Here is a 20,850-nt window from a genome sequence, read left to right as displayed (position 1 = left end):
TATATGAGAATCCCCTGGGAAGCTGTTAAAGAGACAGGCAGATTCCTGGGCAAGACCCCAGCCCAGAATCCAAATCTCTAGGGCAGGGGGTTTGAGTCTTGGCTGCACATTAAAAAATCCCAGTGCCCAGGCCCTAGCTCCAGAGGCACTAATTCCACTGATCAGGGTGAGCTCAGACATCAACACTGTTTTACAGTCTCCTCAGACAATTCTGATGTGTATCCAGGGTTAAGAACTACTGCCCTAGGATTAGAACCAGCCATCTTCACCTGACTTCTCCAGATGATTCTGAGGTAGGTGGTGACCAGCTGTCCTTGGTGTGCCCAGGACTATCCTGATTTTAGCACCCTAAGTCCCATATCCCAAGAAATCCCTAGTCCTGTGCAGATCAGCACAGTTGGTCATTATCAATGGACCGTTATTTAAGAAACATTGTAGATGAGGCAGTGAAAGCCTTTTTGAAAAATACCTGGAAATATCTAATGAAAGCAATGATTCTGCCTCCTTACTTAAGGGACTGAAACAGTATCATAATGTCATCAAACAGAGCCAACTCCTTGAATTAAGGAGGATTGTTGCCGAGCGCCGTGCTCTGGTGGGCTAGGTCATTAACCTAGTTAAATAGTGTGTCTGTCTTTGGGAATTCTTCCAGACTCTATTCCTTAGTGTACATGAGGCAGCTCTGAAAGCCTGACCACAATCAATAAGGATGATGTGTTGAGGATAGCATGAGATACAAGATGAAGTTTTTGTCTCTACACCAGTACGTATTATTATTACTATTATTCGTATTATAATAGAGTACACAAATATATGTAATATCTTAAATAGCTCTGTGGGGTGGCAGTGGGGTATAGTAGAGCAGCTCAGGATCTAGCCTCAGAAGAATGGGATTTTGCTCTGGCTTTGCTGTGACTAGGTGTGCAATCATGGGTGCCTCTTTTTGCCTTAGTCGTTCATCTGTAAAATGGGAATAAAAATGGTGTCTTCTTCACAAGGCAGCTGGGAGGCTTCATCAAAATAACATAAGTGGGACTTCCCTGGTGGTCCAGTGGTTAAGACTTCACTTTCCAACGCAGGGGGTACGGGTTCGATCCCTGGTCGGGGAGCTAGGATCCCACATGCCTCGTGGCCAAAAAACCAAAACATAAAACAGAAGCAATATTGTAACAAATTCGATAAAGACTTTAAAAATGGTCCACATCAAAAAGAAAAATCTTAAAAAACAAACAAACAAACAAGTGATGGGAATTCCCTGGCAGTCCAGTGGTTAGGACTCAGCACTTTCACTGCCGCAGGCCCAAGTTCGATCCCTGGTTGGGGAACTAAGATCCTGCAAGCTGCATGGCATGGCTGAAAATTAAAAAAACAAACAAAAACAAAAAACAAACAAACCAACAAACAAATCCCCACAAGTGAAAGTGGTTCTGTGGATTGGGAAGGGGAGGTATCATGATTGTCTTTGAATGGGAGAGACACAAAAGTTATTCCACTGAGAAGTCTTGTACGTGACCAAGGTCCTGGTGCCCCCACCCGCGGAACCGCAGCCACAGCTGTGGGATTCCCTACCTTAGCTGCCCTCACAATTGAGGGCAAGTGTGCTTTGCTTCAGAAGGAAAACTTTTGGAAAAGGCGGTTTGCAAAGGCATTTTTTTCTTTTTCTGTTTTAAAATCCTTTGCCTATTTGTTTCAGGTGTATCCTCAGAGATGTAGCAAAAAGAAAACAACCACAACCACAAACCCATAAATTTGAAAAGCTGGTTCTTAATTTCTGGAGCTAAAAAAGCACTCTTTCAGGCTATAACCACAGAGTGATTGCTGCAGGCCTCTGGGATGGGGCATAATAATGGTTTGCAGTGTGATGAAGGAGGCTGTTAGTTTCTGTGGCCCCGAGGCCAATGTGGCCTCTCCAATTACCAGGTTGCCTAGCAACACCATCAGAAGTCTCCCCATTAGGCCCAGCTGGGCAGCAATTGGGCACACCCAGCCTAGTCTGTCGCCCAGCCTCCTGGGCACCCTGGCCACATCAAGGCTGGACTCGGCCTCTGCAAGGGCCTCCCTGGTACCAATGAGTGGGTAGGCCAGCTGTTTAAAAAAAACACAATTCAGATGTTTGAAACCTACTTGTTTGAATGCAGCTGGGAAACAGCACAAGTGAATGATCGAAAGCCTCTTCTGCCAAAGGGGAGTTGTCCTAAGATTGGTGCCCTTGGCAGCGCTCTCCTGAGTGAGGTGAAGAAGGGAAGGTGAGCCTGACTTAGTCCTCGGGTTCTCAGAGAATCAAATCCTTTTCCTTTCCTGGATGCCTGTCTCCATCTTGATTCCCTGTGGCAGTAATGGGGGTGGTGGGGATTCCCAGCCCTGCCTGCCAGTTCTTCTGTAGCTCCCATCTGGGAACTCTCAGGGTCTAGTCTGGGCCTGTTTGGGGAGCTGGAAGAAGAAGAGGGAGGTTAGGGAAGAGGGAAGGATGGGATGAAAATAATCAGAATAAATATGCACACTTCTTACCTTGTTACCTAGAGATGACAGGGCAGAGCAACACACGGGGTCTTTGGAGTCAGACCCCTTCAAAGGCTCCTGTCCTAGCCTTCTCCTCACTAGCTGTATGACCTTGAGCAAGTTACTCTGGAAGCCTGAGTTTCCTTATCCATAAAATGGGAATGTTATTATCCCACCTTACAAGGTTGTTGTAAGCAGCAATGAAGTGAGTGCTCGTAAAGTGTTTAGCACAGAACCTGGCACACAGTAGGCGCTCGCTATTATGGCAACTCTTTCATTTGATTCTTACAATAATTCTGTAAGATATTGAGCGAAGTAGAACTCGGGTCTTCACAGTGCCAAGCACAAGGACTGGTGCTCCTCAAAGACAGGTGACAGTCCCTTTTGTAACCCCTACGGCATGGTGGCTCTGCAGGTCTCCTCTGACAGCTCAGTGATGGCAGAATGATGTTGGAGGGGGGAGGGCGTGTGCAGAGGAAAAGTGTGAGGGGAGGTGCTTTTCAATATAAAGGAACACAAAACTCTTAGTTAACGTGGTGTACGTGGAATTCCTCTCTCCTTTCCTTCTTCCTTCCAGTATTCTTTTAAATAAACTTCATATTTTGGAACAATTTTAGATTTACATAAAAGTTGCAGAGAGTTTGTTTAACTTTTACTCAGATACAAGTACTTTCTGAACACCTGTGCACCAGGAACTTTCTGGGCATGAGGAATACACCAATAAAACTGTTGTCTGCCTTCCGTTGGAAGATCACAGAGATTGTGAGATGGAGTGGACCTTGGAGAGCCTTGTCTGTGGTTCTCAAAGGTGCTGAGGCCTCCACTTCACTGGTATAAGTGTCAGAAATTTACTAAATCTATTAAATTAGTTTCTTCAGGACTGGGGCCCAGGAATCTGTATAAAAGCAAATGTTGAAAAACAAATGCCTGAGGGGATTCTAAGGCATAGCCAGTGTGGGGAACTGCTGGTCTAGTCCCCAGTGTTCCCTGTGCAGGTGAGAGGACTGTGGCTCAGAGCTGGGAAGGGACTTGCTCCAGGTCACACATCCCGGAAGTGGCAGAGTGAGACCGAAAAACAGATCCCCTAGTTCTGTGCTGTCCCTACACTGTGTCTCCCAGACACAGAACAAGAAATGAGTTTAGCTTGCAACAGGAAGACCCCAGATAGAGTTTAGAAGAGTTTCTTGGCTATTCAGGTGTAGTAGTTAGGTCCTTGGTTGCAAGGGATTCTGATTCTGATTCTGGCTGACTACACCAGTAAGTGAATTTTATTGAATGCCCATTGGGTAGTAAAATTTAAAAAATCTATTTCGCTCATCGTACTCACACTTCTGGCACCAAATGTGTGGGTTTTCCACACCATGCAATTCTGACACTGGCTACCCCACAGATTAAGGGCTCAGTCCCACAAGACTGCTCCCTACTTCAGATGCCAACTGCAAGCCTGGGCTTCTGGTGCCTCTGACCAAATGGCTATTAATTCGGGGTTTCTGTGACCTCCCCCCCGCTTGTGTTCTATAATTTGCCAGAATAGGTCACAGAACTCAGGAGAGGGCATTACCTACTATTATCAGTTTAGTATAAAGATTACAACGCAGGAGGAGCCAAATGGAAGAGATGCATAGGGCAAGGGGATGGGATGCAAAGCTTCCGCACCCTCTCTGGGTGCATCACCTTCCCAGCACCTTGATCTGTTCTCCAACCTGGAAGCTCTCCAAACCCATTTGTTTAGGATTTGTATGGAGGTTCCATCACATAGGGATGATTGATTAAATTATTGACCATTGGTCATTAAACTCAATCTCGAGCCCTTTTCCCCTTCCCACAGGTGGGGACTGAAAGTTCCAACCCTCTAATCACATGGTTGTTTCCTCTGGCAACCGGGTCCCCCCCTCTAAGAATCACTTCATTAGCATAAACTCAAGTACAGTTGAAAAAAACTTACTATGAATAACAAAAGATACTCCTCTCACCCCTATCACTCAGGAAATTCCAAGGGTTTTAGGAGATCAGTGCCTGGAGCTGGGGATGAAGACCGAATATGTATTTCTTAGTATATCACAATATCATGGTAGATCACAAAATCACTGGAAGGAAGCAAAGTTTGGGAAATAAGCAGAAACACACGGAGACCAGGCACCTACAAGTACACCAAAATCACAGAGCCAGGTAGGCAAAGACAGCCCCCTTGTCGCTGCTGCGTGCTCATTGCTTCAGCCTGCATCAAAGACACAGCTGGCATTGGATTCTGGGTGCCACACTGACTCCAATGGCAAGGCTGGATGGACACCAGATACTGCTGCCACCACTTTAAAGTGCACTGCTGTCAGAATCTTCCCCATCCCCAGCTCCAGTCCCCAAAATTCTAAGCAAATGCAGCTGATTGTTCAAGCCTAGGTCACATACCTGAGCTCTAGCTGCCTAAGGACCTGGAAAAGTGAGTACTGAGCATTTTTAGCTTTTGTACTGGGAAGTGGTCCCTGCTGCCCACCCAGATTCATGAGATGAGGAATTCGCCGAGAAAACTGACAAATGACCATTACATGCGTTATCAAAAGAATACAGCTGAAGTGTTATAGAACCAAACCTGGGTTGTCTCGCCTACACGCTAAAGTCAATCTACTGACACCAGGTTTTGGTGAAGGAAAGTGCAGTGTTTACTTCAGGGCACCAAGCAAGGAGTCCAGGGCAGCAAGGGCTCACAACACCTGAATTCCCCGATGAGTTTCAGCAAAGCATTTTTTAAAGGCAAGGTGAGGGAGGGGTGACCCAAGGTATGTGATCAGCTGGTGCACAATTCTCTGATGGTGAGGTAACAGGGTGGTAATCACAGGAGTTAACATTATCAATCCTTAGGCTCCAGTAGGCCTGGGGACTATGTGGTCACAATCATCAGGTAGTTAACGTCTTCCATTTGGTGGGTGTTTTAGCATCTGCAAAACAACTCAGGAAATGTGCATCAGATACTATTATCCAGGTACTTCAGAGAGGAGCTAAAGCAGAGGATATGAGGGAGAGGTCTGTCCCGGGAAGGCCCCATAGGGTCCTGCTCCGTTATGGAAGTCATTGACTTAAAATTTTCTGGCTATAATTTATAACAATTTTGGGAGACACTATGTGGTATTGAAACTGCTAGGTGGCATTTCGGGGGGCTCTGAGGACCTCCAGTCCTTTATGTCTCAGTGCATTAAGAATTCAGTGAGAGGCAAAGTGATAGATAAGAAGTGATTTATTAGAATAGGACGCTTGTGATGCTTACAGTCAGGCGGGTGAGAAGGTGCCGTGCCGGAAGAACTCAGTGAGCTACAGTTTTATAATCAAAGGAAAAGCGGGGAGGAGGAAAAGACCACCTTCCTCATTCTTGAGTAGACATCACACTTCCATCATCAGCTCCTCCTCTATGTTGGGGCGGGGAGTTTTCTTGTCCCTACGTGGTCAAGCCGGGACTGTCATGGCACTATGGAAAAATTATTTCAGGTCTCAGTACAATGAGGGTCTTTCACTTTGAAATGTCACCTTTCCATAAGTTATTGTTTTTTTATGTGTGCAGAGAGCATGTCCTAAGGGTCGTTAACTTACTGAGCTCACTGGACAGGATGTGGGTCTCATGCCACCATTGTATTATTGTTTTGGGGCATGTCTCATGCTTCTGTAGCATGGTTTTGCTGCTAAGCAAGCCTGCTTGGTTTTATGGTTAAGCAAACCTGCTTTCTTGAGTGATCATTAACTTACAGGGGTCTCCCATAATTTTTTCTTTACTTACAATCCTCTGGTGGAAATAGCTATTTATCTACTTTGTCCCTTTACTCTGTCCATATCAGTATATAGTGAATGAGGGCACCTAAAAGGTCTTTGGAAAAATCCCTTGCCAATGTCGAGTCTCCTGTGTAAATCTTTTTTTTGCCCACACCACGTGGCATGCGGGATCTTAGTTCCCCCACCAGGGACTGAACCCACGACCCCTGCGGTGGAAGTGCAGAGTCTTAACCACTGGACTGCCAGGGGAGTCCTAAATCTTCTTATGGAAATCTCTTTTGCTACAGATTTTTTTTTTTTTTAAAGGCAGATGATTATTCTGGATAAATGAGCACAGCCTGCTCTTTCCAATCCTTGGCCAACACACTGGCTCCATGACTTGTAACACGAGCAATGCTTGTAGCAGGTAAGGTCAGGAAGTAGGAAAGTTCTTTCCACTTTTCCTCTTCTTAAGAATAATTTCTAGCTTGAAGGGAAGGTCTTTGGTTCTTGAACGTCTCCATTTTTAACCAGAAGGCTATGAGTCTTTTCTACTCTTCCAACATTCTTTTTAACAATCTACCCCCAGTTGTTCCCTAAGGGTAGGATGAGAACATTTCACGGCAGTGCCACCCACTTTTGATCTGAATGTGTGTGTGTGTGTGTGTGTGTGCGCACGTGTGTATTTCAACAAAGAGTTGGCAGCCACTTGCTGCAGATAAGAGGTAGGAGGTGAGGCATAATATCAAGTCAACATTAAAGAAAGCTCAAGAAACCTGCATGATCTTTGCTTAATGAGTAAGAAAGCACAGTCAGTGTAGTAAACAATTTCACTCAGTGAGTAACACTGTGATGAGAGTGACCAAGTAAATAATTTGATAGCTGTGAATGTTTTTATATCTCTGTGAGACTATAATGTGTTGTAATCATTGCTGGCTTGTTTTGAGGCTCTTGTGCTGTCAAACTGAGCCTCTGAAAATTCTGGTAATCTAGAAAATTCAGATATTCTATCCCAACTATGACCTATAGAACCCATGGAGTATACAGGCCACACCGACACAATTAATGACATGATCTTAGATTAGACTTGCTTTGTGAGGCCCTAGAGAGGGAAACCTTGGACCCAGGAGCAGAAGGGCTGGTGAGCAGATTTCAGCACAGTGTAAGGATGAACTACCTAAGAAGTAGAACTATCAGAAAATACAACAACCCGATTAAAGGACATTCAGGTTCTTTGTAATTTTTCACTACTCTGAATAGTTCTGCTCTGGACATCTTTGAAAGATAGCCTTGAGTACTCGCTCAAATACATTTGTAGCATAGATTTCTAGAAGTAGAAAGGTTCTGTTGAAAGGTATACGCGTTTCATATTTTATAGATACTGCCCAATTGCCTTGTGAAAAGGCTGCATCAATTTACACCTCATAAACTGCACCCATTTCCACACAGCCTTGTAAGTATGAATCAGTCTTTTTTACTGTTGCCAATCTGGTCAGTAATGTTTCCAATGTGGTGAATTGTGCTCAGAAACTCAGGTGTGGATGCAGAAGATAAACAGGAATGGCAGGGATGGGGAATGTCAGACTAGAAGCAGCACCTGTGAACATCAAGCACTAGATGCTGGAGATGAGATGAACCAGAGAGAGGCCTCTGTCCTCAAGGAACAGGCACGCAGACAGGTACGGAAGTCAGAGCGTAACAGTGTCTGACCGAGAAGAGAGGTCAAATCAAAATGCCACGATCACTACCAACATATTCATCTATTTCTGGAATCTACAGTAGGTAGGTCTAGACGTCAGATCCCTTTACTGCACGTGCCAAGGAAGAAAGCAGACACACAGTGAGTCTTAGCTAAACTGAATGGGTCAGATACCTTTGCAGCACAGGAAACGTATTTCACTAAAATACCTAAAATGATGGGCTTGAAGTCGTAACATTTCTGGAAATTTTGAAATCTGGAAAAAAAGAGAAAAATTGCGGGGAAATGTAATCCTTGTTTTTCTAGCTCCTTTTATAGATATAAAGTTGTGTTATTCACAATGTGGAACTTTCTTCATGAAATGATCATGTATGATATTTAAATTTACAATAGGGCTTATTAGCACAATGTTAATCACTCCTAATTGAACTTATTTTTAAAAATGCCTTAATATTTGTGTTTAAGAGCTGCTGATCTTTTTTTTTTTTATTAATTTACTTTTTTTTTTTTTTTTTTAAATTTTTGCCTGTGTTGGGTCTTCGTTTCTGTGCGAGGGCTTTCTCTAGTTGCGGCAAGTGGGGGCCACTCTTCACTGCGGTGCGCGGGCCTCTCACTATCGCGGCCTCTCTTGTTGCGGAGCACAGGCTCCAGACGCGCAGGCTCAGTAGTTGTGGCTCACGGGCCTAGTTGCTCCGTGGCATGTGGGATCTTCCCAGACCAGGGCTCGAACCCGTGTCCTCTGCATTGGCAGGCAGATTCTCAACCACTGCGCCACCAGGGAAGCCCAAGAGCTGCTGATCTTAAATCCATACTCGTTTTGCCATTTATGAGACATGAAAGAAACTATAAATACTCATCAATATGCAAGGAAAATTAATAAAATAGTTATTTCTACAGACTTAATGTCTGACCCTGGGAGGCTGGGTGAGTGGGAGGTAAGAAGCCTTTATTTTCAGCAAAGTTACTGGGGAAAAATAAATAAAAGGGGAATTCTCTTCTTCCCTAAATTTATTGGATATAACCTATTGTAATGTGGGACCTTGCCTAATGGAATACATTTGAAAATGAATTGTGACCTGATTCCTAGTAACTTGCAGCGTGAAAATAGACCCCAGACTCAGCCCCATCCCTTCCATCTGTCCATCCATCCATCCACATACCCACTCATCCATCCATCCATAGCCAGTAATAACTAATAATTGTGGAGTGTTTACTATGTGCCAGAAACTGTTCTAAGTGCTTTACATGCATTGTCTCAAATCATTTTCCCCATAATGCTATGAGGTAAGTGCTATCATGATCCTGACTTTAAAACGGGATCTGAAGATTTTCCAATAAATTAAACATAGAATTACCATATGACCCAGTGATTCCACTCTTAGGTATATACTCAAAAGAATTGAAAACAGGTATTCAAATAAAAACTTGTATGGGAATGTTCATAGCAGCTCTATTCACAGTAGCCAAAAGGTGGAAACGATCCAAATGCCCTTCAACAGATGAATGGATAAACAATATGGTTTTGTTTGTATATCTATCTATACAATGCAATATTATTCAGCCATAAAGAGGAATGATGTACTGATACATGCTACAACACAGAGGAACCTTGAAGACTTTTCTAAGTAAAAGAAGCCAGACTCAAAAGGCCACATATTTTATGATTCCATTTATATGAAATATCTAAAATAGGTAAATCCATAGAGACAGAAAGCAAATTAGTGGGTGCCAGGGGCTGGAGGGAGGGGGCAATGGGGAGTGACTGCTTAATGGGTATGGGGGTTTTGTCTGGGGTGATGAAAAAGTTCTGGAACTACATAGTCGTGATGGTTGCACAACATTGCAAATGTATTTAATGCTACCTGATTGTACACTTTTAAATGGTTAATTTTATGTTTATTTTACCACAATTCTTAAAAAATGTAATTTGAGGCTCAGAGAATTTAAGTGACTTACTTAAGGTTACTTTACAGCTGATAGGTTGTAGAGCTGTGTTTTAATCCCAGTCATCTGGCTCTATGGCTCATGACTTTAAAAAAAAATTCCAGTGAAAAACTTTATTTTGGGCCATTTAGGAAGTTTAGATACACTGGACTAAGCTGAAAACATCAGTAGCATTGGATACCGTTGATTAAGCCCATGCTGGTGACAAACAGTATAATCTATCTAGTCTTCACAGTGACCTTGAAAATTTAATATTATTGTTTAGTTTGTGTGTGTTTGTGTGTGTGGTAAAATATACATGACATAAAATTTACCATTTTTACCGTTTTTAAGTGTACAATTCATGGCATTCACTGCATTTACACTGTTGTACAACCATCACCATCATCCATCTCCAGAACTTTTTCATCTTCCCAAACTGAAACTCTGTATAGTACCGATTAAACATATAACTCCCTATTCCCCCTGTCTCCCAGCCCCTGGCAACCCCCATTCTATGGCTCATGTTCCCAGGTCCAGGGCTATTGTCTGGGGTTGCACATAAAAATAAGACATGACCACTTTCCAGGTCTGTCTAGCCTGTGTACCTGCCCTCTAGTGACCCTGACACTGTGTCTTTCTCCACCACGTTAGAGAAGTCCAGTTGCAGCACGACAGAGTCATTGAAGTGTGCAGAGGATCCTCTGTGGCCTGTGGCTGGGGAGTGGGAGAAGGAAGCCAGGCGATGGAATATAGTTGGGATGAAAGGCAGGGATGAAGGGATTGCAACAGGAAGCTCTGTTAGGAAGGGTGAAGATGAGAATTGGGAAGATACTGCTTGTCTTCTTTCTTCCCGGATTGTTAGGAGGAGTACGTGAGAATTTGCATGAGGATGTGCTTTGAAGAGACTGGGGTGCTCTGCACACTTCCTTAGGACTCACATCATGACTGAAGCGGACTTGTTTTAAGGGCATAACTCAGCAGAGCAGTTTCAATGGGGGATGCAGACGATAAGATGTTTAGTGGATACAAACTCCTCCTTCAAGACACTAGGCCACGAGGGGAGGGAAGAAATAGTACAGTGCTTGAGACTTTAGGGTCCAGCAAAGGTCTCATAGATATGACTTTGTTTTTATTCTATCTTATTTTTTTTAAGTTTAAGGTGTACAGCATAATGATTTGACTTACATACATCACAAAATGATTACCGCAGTAGGTTTAGTGAACATCTGTCATCTCATATAGACACAACATTAAAGAAATAGAAACAAATTTTTTTCCTTGTGATGAGAACTCTTGGGATTTACTGTCTTAACAACTTTCATTTATAACGTACAGCAGTGTTCATTATCTTTATCATGTTGTACATTACATCCCTTGTACTTGGTTACCTTATAACTAGGAGTTTGTACCCTTTGACTACCTTCGTCTAATTCCCCCTCCCACCCACCCCTTTGGTAGACACAAATCTGAACTCGTTTTGTATGACTTTGTTTTTGAAGCATAATTGACCTACAACACTGTTAGTTCCTGGTATACAACACAGTGATTCGTTATTTCTGTACATTTCAAAATGATCACCATGAAAAGTCTAGTTGTCATCTGTCACCATACAAAGCTATTACATAATTATTGACTGTATTCCCCACACTGTACATTTCATATCTGTGACATTTATTTTGTAACTGAAAGTTTGTACCTCTTAATCTGCCACCTTTTTCTCACCTCCTCCCACCACCACCTCTCTGGCAACCACCTGTTTGTTCTCTGTATCTATGACTTCTGTTTCTGTTTGGTTGTGTTTGTTCATTTGTTTTTTTTTTATTTTACTTTTTACTTTTTATTTATTATTTATTTATTTTGCTTGCATCAGGTCTTAGTTGCAGCATGAGGTATCTTTAGTTGCGGCATGTGGACTCTTAGCTGTGGCATGCATATGGGATCTAGTTCCCCAACCAGGGATTGAACCTGGGTCCACTGCATTGGGAGCTTGGAGTCTTACCCACTGGACCACCGGGGAAGTCCCTGTTTTGATTTTTAGATTACACATATAAGTGAAATCATACAGTATTTGTCCTTCTCTGTCTGATTCATTTCTTTTAGCATAATACCCTCTAGGTCCATCCATGTTGCTGCAAATGGCAAGATTTCGTTCTTTTTCATGGCTGAGAAATATTCCTGTGTGTGTGTGTATGCACACACACACACCACATCTTCTTTATCCATTCATCTACAGGCTCCAGACGTGCAGGCTCAGCAGCTGTGGCTCACGGGCCTAGTTGCTCCGCGGCATGAGGGATCCTCCCAGACCAGGGCGCAAACCCGTGTCCCCTGCATTAGCAGGCAGATTCTCAACCACTGCACCACCAGGGAAGCCCCTGTGCAAAAGCTTTTAATTTTCATTAGGTCCCATTTGTTTATATTTCCATCTCTCTAGGAGGCAGATCAAAAGGATCTTGCTGTGATTTATGTCATAGAGTGTTCTTCCTATGTTTTCCTCTAAGAGTTTTATAGTGTCTGGTCTTACATTTAGGTCTCTAATCCATTTTGAATTTATTTTTGTATATGGTGTTAGGTAGTGTTCTAATTTCATTCTTTTACATGTAGCTGTCCAGTTTTCCCAGCACCACTTATTGAAGAAACTGTCTTTTCTCCATTGTATATCCCTGCCTCCTTTGTCACAGATTAGTTGATCATAGGTGCGTGGGTTTATCTCTGGGCTTTCTATCCTGTTCCATTGATCTATATTTCTGTTTTTGTGCCAGTACTATATTGTCTTGATTACTGTAGCTTTGTAGTATAGTCTGAAGTCAGGGAGTCTGATTCCTCCAGCTCCATTTTTTTCCCTCAAGACTGCTTTGGCTATTTGGGGTCTTTTGTGTCTCCATACAAATTTTAAGATTTTTTTGTTCTAGTTCTGTAAAAAATGCCATTGGTAATTTGATAGAGATTGCATTGAATCTGTAGATTGCTTTGGGTAGTATAATCATTTTCACAATATTGATTCTTCTAATCCAAGAACATGGTATATCTCTCCATCTGTTTGTATCATCTTTAATTTCTTTCATCAGTGTCTTATAGTTTTCTGCATACAGGTCTTTTGTCTCCCTAGGTAGGTTTATTCCTAGGTATTTTATTCTTTTTGTTGCCATGGTAAATGGGAGTGTTTCCTTAATTTCTCTTTCAGATTTTTCATCATTAGTGTATAGGAATGCAAGAGATTTCTGTGCATTCATTTTGTATCCTGCAACTTTACCAAATTCATTGATTAGCTCTAGTAGTTTTCTGGTGGCATCTTTAGGATTCTCTATGTATAGTATCATGTCATCTGCAAACAGTGACAGTTTTACTTCTTCTTTTCCAATTTGTATTCCTTTTATTTCTTTTTCTTCTCTGATTGCTGTGGCTAGGACTTCCAAAACTATGTTGAATAACAGTGGTGAGAGTGGACATCCTTGTCTTGTTCCTGATCTTAGAGGAAATGCTTTCAGTTTTTCACCATTGAGAATGATGTTTGCTGTGGGTTTGTCATATACGGCCTTTATTATGTTGAGGTAGGTTCCCTCTATGCCCACTTTCTGGAGAGTTTTTATCATAAATGGGTGTTGAATTTTGTCAAAAGCTTTTTCTGCATCTATTGAGATGATCGTATGGTTTTTCTTCTTCAATTTGTTAATATGGTGTATCACACTGTTTGATTCGTGTATATTGAAGAATCCTTGCATCCCTGGGATAAATCCCACTTGATCATGGTGTATGATCCTTTTAATGTGTTGTTGGATTCTGTTTACTAGTATTTTGTTGAGGATTTTTGCATCTATATTCAGGAGTGATATTGGTCTGTAATTTTCTTTTTTTGTAGTAACTTTGTCTGGTTTTGGTATCAGGGTGATGGTGGCCTCATAGAATGAGTTTGGGAGTGTTCCTTCCTCTGCAATTCTTTGGAAGAGTTTGAGAAGGATGGTGTTAGCTCTTCTCTAAATGTGTGATAGAATTCGCCTGTGAAGCCATATATTCTTGGACTTTTGTTTGTTGGAAGATTTTTTTCATCACAGTTTCAATTTCATTACTTGTGATTGGTCTGTTCATATTTTCTATTGCTTCCTGGTTCAGTCTTGGAAGGTTATACCTTTCTAAGAATTTGTCCATTTCTTCCAGGTTGTCCATTATAGTGGCATAGAGTTGCTTGTAGTAGTCTCTTAGGATGCTTGGTATTTCTGCGGTGTCTGTTGTAACTTCTCCTTTTTCATTTCTAATTTTATTGATTTGAGGCCACTCCCTCTTTTTCTTGATGAGTTTGGCTAATGGTTTATCAATTTTGTTTATCTTCTCAAAGAACCAGCTTTTAGTTTTATTGATCTTTGTTATTGTTTTCTTTGTTTCTATTTCATTTCTTTCTACTCTAATCTTTATGATTTCTTTCCTTCTGCTAACTTTGGGTTTTGTTTGTTCTTCTTTCTTTAGTTCCTTTAGGTGTAATGTTAGATTGTTTATTTGAGATTTTTCTTGTTTCTTGAGGTAGGCTTGTATTGCTGTAAACTTCCCTCTTAGAACTGCTTTTGCTGCATCCCATAGGTTTTGGTTTGTTGTGTTTTCATTGTCATTTGTCTCTAGGTACTTTTTGATTTCCTCTTTGATTTCTTCAGTGATATCTTGGTTATTTAGTAAAGTATTGTTTAGCCTCCACGTGTTTGTGTTTGTTATGTTTTTTTCCCCCTGTAATTGATTTCTAATCTCATAGTGTTGTGGTCAGAAAAGATGCTTGATATGATTTCAATTTTCTTAAATTTACTGAGGCTTGATTTGTGACCCAAGATGTGATCTATCCTGGAGAATGTTCCATGCGCACTTGAGAAGAAAGTGTAATCTGCTGTTTTTGGATGGAATGTCCTATAAATATCAATTAAATCTATCTGGTCTATTGTGTCATTTAAAGCTTGTGTTTCCTTATTAATTTTCTGTTTGGGTGATCTGTCCACTGGTGTAAGTGAGGTGTTAAAGTCCCCCACTATTACTGTGTTACTATCAATTTCCTCTTTTATAGCTGTTAGCAGTTTCCTTATGTATTGAGGTGCTCCTATGTTGGGTGCATATATATTTATAATTGTTATATCTTCTTCTTGGATTGATCCCTTGATCATTATGTAGTGTCCTTCCTTGTCTCTTGTAACATTCTTTATTTTAAAGTCCATTTTATCTGACATGAGTATTGCTACTCCAGCTTTCTTTTGATTTCCATTTGCATGGAATATCTTTTTCCATCGCCTCATTTTCAGTCTGTATGTGGCCCTAGGTGTGAAGTGGGTCTCTTGTAGGCAGCATATATATGGGTCTTGTTTTTGTATCCATTCAGTGAGCCTGTGTCTTTTGGTTGGAGCATTTAATCCATTCACGTTTAAAGTAATTATCAATATGTATGTTTCTATTACCATTTTCTTAATTGTTTTGGGTTTGTTTTTGTAGGTCCTTTTCTTCTCTTGTGTTTCCCACTTAGAGAAGTTCCTTTAGCATTTGTTGTAGAGCTGGTTTGGTGGTGCTGAATTCTCTTAGCTTTTGCTTGTCTGTAAAGCTTTTGATTTCTCCATCAAATCTGAATGAGATCCTTGCCGGGTAGAGTAATCTTGGTTGTAGGTTCTTCCCTTTCATCACTTTAAATATGTCATGCCACTCCAGTCTGGCTTGTAGCATTTCCGCTGAGAAATCAGCTGTTAACCTTATGGGAGTTCCCTTGTATGTTATTTGTCGTTTTTCCCTTGCTGCTTTCAATAATTTTTCTTTGTCTTTAATTTTTGCCAATTTGATTACTATGTGTCTCAGCGTGTTTCTCCTTGGGTTTATCCTGTATGGGACTCTCTGCGCTACCTGGACTTGGGTGGCTATTTCCTTTCCCATGTTAGGGAAGTTTTCGACTATAATCTCTTCAAATATTTTCTCTGGTCCTTTCTCTCTCTCTTCTCCTTCTGGGACCCCTATAATGCGAATGTTGTTGCGTTTAATGTTGTCCCAGAGGTCTCTTAGGCTGTCTTCATTTCTTTTCATTCTTTTTTCTTTAGTCTGTTCCGCAGCAGTGAATTCCACCATTCTGTCTTCCAGGTCACTTATCCGTTCTTCTGCCTCAGTTATTCTGCTATTGATTCCTTCTAGTGTATTTTTCATTTCAGTTATTGTATTGTTCATCTCTGTTTGTTCTTTAATTCTTCTAGGTCTTTGTTACACATTTCTTGCATCTTCTCGATCTTTGCCTTCATTCTTTTTCCGAGGTCCTGGATCATCTTCACTATCATTATTCTGAATTCTTTTTCTGGAAGGTTGCCTATCTCCATTTCATTTAGTTGTTTTTCTGGGGTTTTATCTTTTTCCTTCGTCTGGTGCATAGCCATTTGCCTTTTCATCTTGTCTATCTTTCTGTGAATGTGGTTTTTGTTCCACAGGCTTCAGGACTGTAGTTCTTCTTGCTTCTGCTGTCTGCCCTCTGGTGGATGAGGCTATCTAAGAGGCTTGTGAAAGCTTCCTGATGGGAGGGACTGGTGGCGGGTATAGCTGGGTGTTGCTCTGGTGGGCAGAACTCAGTAAAACTTTAATCCGCTTGTTTGCTGATGGGTGGGGCTGGGTTCCCTCCCTCTTGGTTGTTTGACCTGAGGCAACCCAGCACTGGATCGTACCAGGCTCTTTGGTTGGGCTAATGGCAGACTCTGGGAGGGCTCACGCCAAGGAGTACTTCCCAGAACTTCTGCTGCCAGTGTCCTTGTCCTCTCAGTGAGACACAGCCACCCCCCCCCCCCCTGCCGCCTCTGCAGGAGACCCTCCAACACTAGCAGGTAGGTCTGGTTCAGTCTCCTATGGGGTCACTGCTCCTTCCCCTGGGTCCCGATATGCACACTACTTTGTGTGTGCCCTCCAAGAGTGGTCTCTGTTTCCCCCAGTCCTGTCTAAGTCCTGTAATCAAATCCCGCTAGCCTTCAAAGTCTGATTCTCTAGGAATTCCTCCTCCCGTTGCCGGACCCCCAGGTTGGGAAGCCTGACGTGGGGCTCAGAACCTTCACTCTAGTGGGTGGACTTCTGTGGTATAAGTGTTCTCCAGTTTGTGAGTCACCCACCCAGCAGTTATGGGATTTGATTTTATTGTGATTGTGCACCTTCTACTGTCTCATTGCGGCTTCTCCTTTGTCTTTGGATGTGGGGTATCTTTTTTGTGAGTTCCAGTGTCTTCCTGTCGATGATTGTTCAGAAGTCAGTTTTGATTCCGGGGCTCTCACCAGAGGGAGTGAGAGCGTGTCCTTCTACTCTGCCATCTTGAACCAATCTCTCTCTATGGCCGTTTTTCAATTGGGTTGTTTGTTTTTTTGATGTTGAATTGTATGAGTTCTTTGTATATTTTGGATATCAACCCCTTGTCAGATATATCATTTGAAAACATCTTTTTCCATTCAGTAGGTGGCCTTTTCCTTTGTTGATAGTTTTCTTTGCTGTGCAAAAGCTTTTTAGTTTGATGTAGTCTCATTTGTTTATTTTTGCTTTTGTTTACCTTGCCTGAGGAGACATATCCAAAAAAATATTGCTAAGACTGATGTTAAATAGCAGACTGCCTGTGTTTTCTTCTAGAAGTTTTATGGTTTCAGGTCTTACATTTTAGTGTTTAATCCATTTTGAGTTTATTTTTGTATGAGGTGTGAGGCCATCTTTTCCCCATTGTATATTCTTGCTTCCTTTGTTGTAGATTAATTGCCTGTATAAGTATGAGTTCATTTCTGGGCTCTCTATTCAGTTCCATTTATCTATGTGTCTGTCTGTTTCTGTGCCGGTACCATATTGTTTTGATTACTGTGGCTTTTTATATAGTTTGAAATCAGAGAGTGTGATACCTCCTGTTTTGTTCTTCTTTTTTAGTATTGTTTTGGCTGGATTACTTGTGAAACTAATAAAGCTTAAGCTTCAGACTTCTACTTGCATGGGCTCCTTCTAAAGCAGTGTACATTTATAATTTTTTTATTTTGTAATTTTAATTTTATATTATTTTTTCCAAAGAAACCCCCCTCCCAAATTGTTTAAGCTTCAGAGTACACAAAATCTGTACCTACTCCTGCATAGAGGGCAAAAATCTAGTGAAATCCTATCATGCAGATATAATCATGGTTAATTCTCCAGATGTTTTCCTGTGTAACAATATATTACTTTTTACAAAAATTGGATTGTACTCTCTGTAGTGTCTGGCAATATTATTTTTTTCCCTTAATATATTTGAGCCTCCCCCACCCCTTTTTTTGACCTGAAAACATTTGATTGAAATATTTAAATAGTTCAACCAGAAGTAAAATATTACAGAACTAAACCGAATGGAGAAGGACAGTACAGCTAGCACCATGACACAGGGAGAGGAAAGAGTATGTAGAGCAGGCCTCACTGTTACAGACATGCTGCCTCAGTAACCTATGTATCTGCTTGGTATCACCTAGCACAGCTGTAACTGTACAATTATTTGTGTAATTTTTGTTGACCTCAGCCTCCTTCATGACATTTTAAACACTTTGGGATAGGGATGGTGGCCTGATACAGAGTAGGTGTTCAACAGATATCTGTTGAATAAATCCTTGAGTGTTTGGATGTTGAGGATTGAGTTCAAGGGAATACTGGATGTGGAAATTACTAGGAACTCAGCCAAGAGTGTCAGATGTCAGAGAATTGTTGGGAAGACGTGTTTTAGCGAGGATGTTAATGTTGTATCTGGAGAACCAGTAAGGAAGGGTCTACTTAACTCCCAAGTGCTATAGAATGGGCAGGGTGGCATTTTAGAAAGGACACTGATAATTTAGAAGGAGAAGATGTGGGTTTAAATCATTTTTGAGGGGGGAATGGGAAGCGAATTTTTTAACCTATAATGGGGCCCCTAGCATAGTACCTGATATATAGTCAATGCTCAGTAAATCATTTTTGATTCTGAATCAGAAACTAGAGATCTGTGTTTGGCCTGAGAGCAGAAGCAAGATGAAACTGAGAAGGGAAAGGAGATTATTTACTTAAGCTGGACAAAACTGAGTTCAGTTATGCAGTGAGCGTGGTTTGGGCTCTGAGATACATCACCTCGTGGCAAAGCTACTTCTTACACTAATGGTTGCTTTGAGAGTCAGTGGCGGAGGGGAAGGAATTGGTATATGAGGTAGAGTTGCCATCCCAAAGTTCCAGTCCGTCCTTTGGGTGGTGTCCGTAGGTGAATCCATAAATGACTTCTGGGGAGTCCTCTCCCTCAATTGGGGAGACTCTAGTACTTTTTCACCATTACACACTGGTGAAAAGGGTATGGATATTACGTGTATTTGGGCACCAGATCTTCAGCTGCCTTCTATTAACACACAGGAAAGGCATTGGAAACCAATGGTTGTGCCAGAGAGCCCAGGAAAGAGCCATGGCCCAAAAACTATAGGGTCATCTGTTTTTCCCTGACATTCATGTCCCTTTCAGGTGGAGGGTGGACCCAGGACAATGGCTGCTGCTCATAATTTGGAGATGGAAGAGGATGTGACTCTGAATAGGGATAGAGAGATGAAAGAAATGCTGGAAGAGGAGAAAATGAGAGAGTACAGGGCAGGTAAAGATCCCTTCAAGCCTAAAAAGGTCCAGAGGATTGTCTCAAAATGGATGCTTCCTGAACCAATGCGAAGAACATACCTGGAAAGAGCTAACTGCCTCCCGCCCCCTGTGTTCATCATCTCCATCAGCATTGCTGAGGTAAGCATTCGGGGTGGTGGGCACTGGTGCAAGGACCCCTGGGGAGTTGTACACACACACTGGGGCTTTAGATCAGGTCTAGATAAGAGACTGGAAAACGTAAGAGGTGAGCTTGGCGACGGCAAGTACAGCACACACAGAACTCGACCTCACCCTCTCCAGAGTTCCCTTCCCAGGTTTTTCTTATGTTCCCAGTCACTTTTAGCCAAGGGTTGAGTTTTATTTTTCAAACAACTCCCCTGCCCAGCAGTGACCACAGTTTTAGTGGTTTCGTTTCATTTTAGTTTGTGGGGACTTTAGAAATCAAATAATTTTGGGGTTGCAAATTGGTTTGATCTCATGAACCAACTTTGATTGATTGGTAAGGTCTATCAGGAGCCATATGTTTAGAAGAATTATAGGTTGCCTCCAGATCTCAGTAGGAAAAAAATGGGATCTTCTAATGATGTCTACTATGTGCAGCATGTAGTGGGTTTCAGACTCTGGTCTAGTCAGCCCTTCTGTTTTCCAGAAAAGAGTGCAAGGCCTAGAGACATGGGGCGATTTGCCCAAGGCCACATACTTAGTTATTTGGCCAGGACTGGGCTTCTCCTGAGCCTCATCTCACCCAGCTTTTTCTCCCACACCATGATGTCTCATAAAGGAATTGACAGAGGATGGCTGCCTGTGGGGTGTGACTTGAGGGCCATTAGGAAGTCCCTAATGTCATCCTCTTAATTCCCACTGATGCCTCAACTTCCTTATCAGGGACGGTATTAGTCAGGATTCTTTAAAGAAGCAGAACCAATAGGATGTATACACCCTCATACACACACACATTATCTATCTATCTATCTATCTATCTATCATCATCTATCATCTATCTACATACACATGTATATGGAGAGAGAGAGATTGATTTATTTTAAGGAATTGGCTCATGTAATTGTGGAGGCTTGGCAAGTTTAAAATCTACAGGGTAGGCCAGGACTGGAGACCTGGGGGTAAGAATTACAGTTGAAGGCCAAAAGCCATTTTAAAAAAAAATTTATTTTATTTATTTGATTAAATTTTGGGGCTGCGTTGGGTCTTAGTTGCGGCATGCAAGATCTTTTTTTTTGTTGCACTGTGCGGGCTTCTCTCTAGTTGTGGCGCACGGGCTTAGTTGCCCCACGGCATGTGGGATCTTAGTTCCCCAACCAGGGATCAAACCCACGTCCCTTGCATTGGAAGGTGGATTCTTTACCACTGGACCGCCAGAGAATTCCCTAATTAAAAATTTTTGAACAAAT

General features: G+C 41.9%; 1 protein-coding gene across 2 annotated transcripts in view; it reads left to right on the top strand.

Moving 5' to 3' along the window:
- The window catches only part of RHBDL2 (rhomboid like 2), a 97,996-nt gene that overhangs the window by 50,035 nt on the left and 27,111 nt on the right, over nt 1-20,850 (top strand). For both annotated transcript variants that reach the window (XM_059919418.1, XM_059919424.1), the window contains exon 2: nt 19,313-19,579. In XM_059919418.1, the coding sequence (XP_059775401.1) occupies nt 19,313-19,579 (267 nt within the window). The remainder of the gene's footprint in view (nt 1-19,312; nt 19,580-20,850) is intronic.

The sequence above is a fragment of the Balaenoptera ricei genome, chromosome 1 (genome assembly GCF_028023285.1).
Source record: "Balaenoptera ricei isolate mBalRic1 chromosome 1, mBalRic1.hap2, whole genome shotgun sequence".
NCBI lineage: Eukaryota > Metazoa > Chordata > Mammalia > Artiodactyla > Balaenopteridae > Balaenoptera > Balaenoptera ricei.
This window is presented reverse-complemented; position numbering and strand designations above follow the sequence as displayed.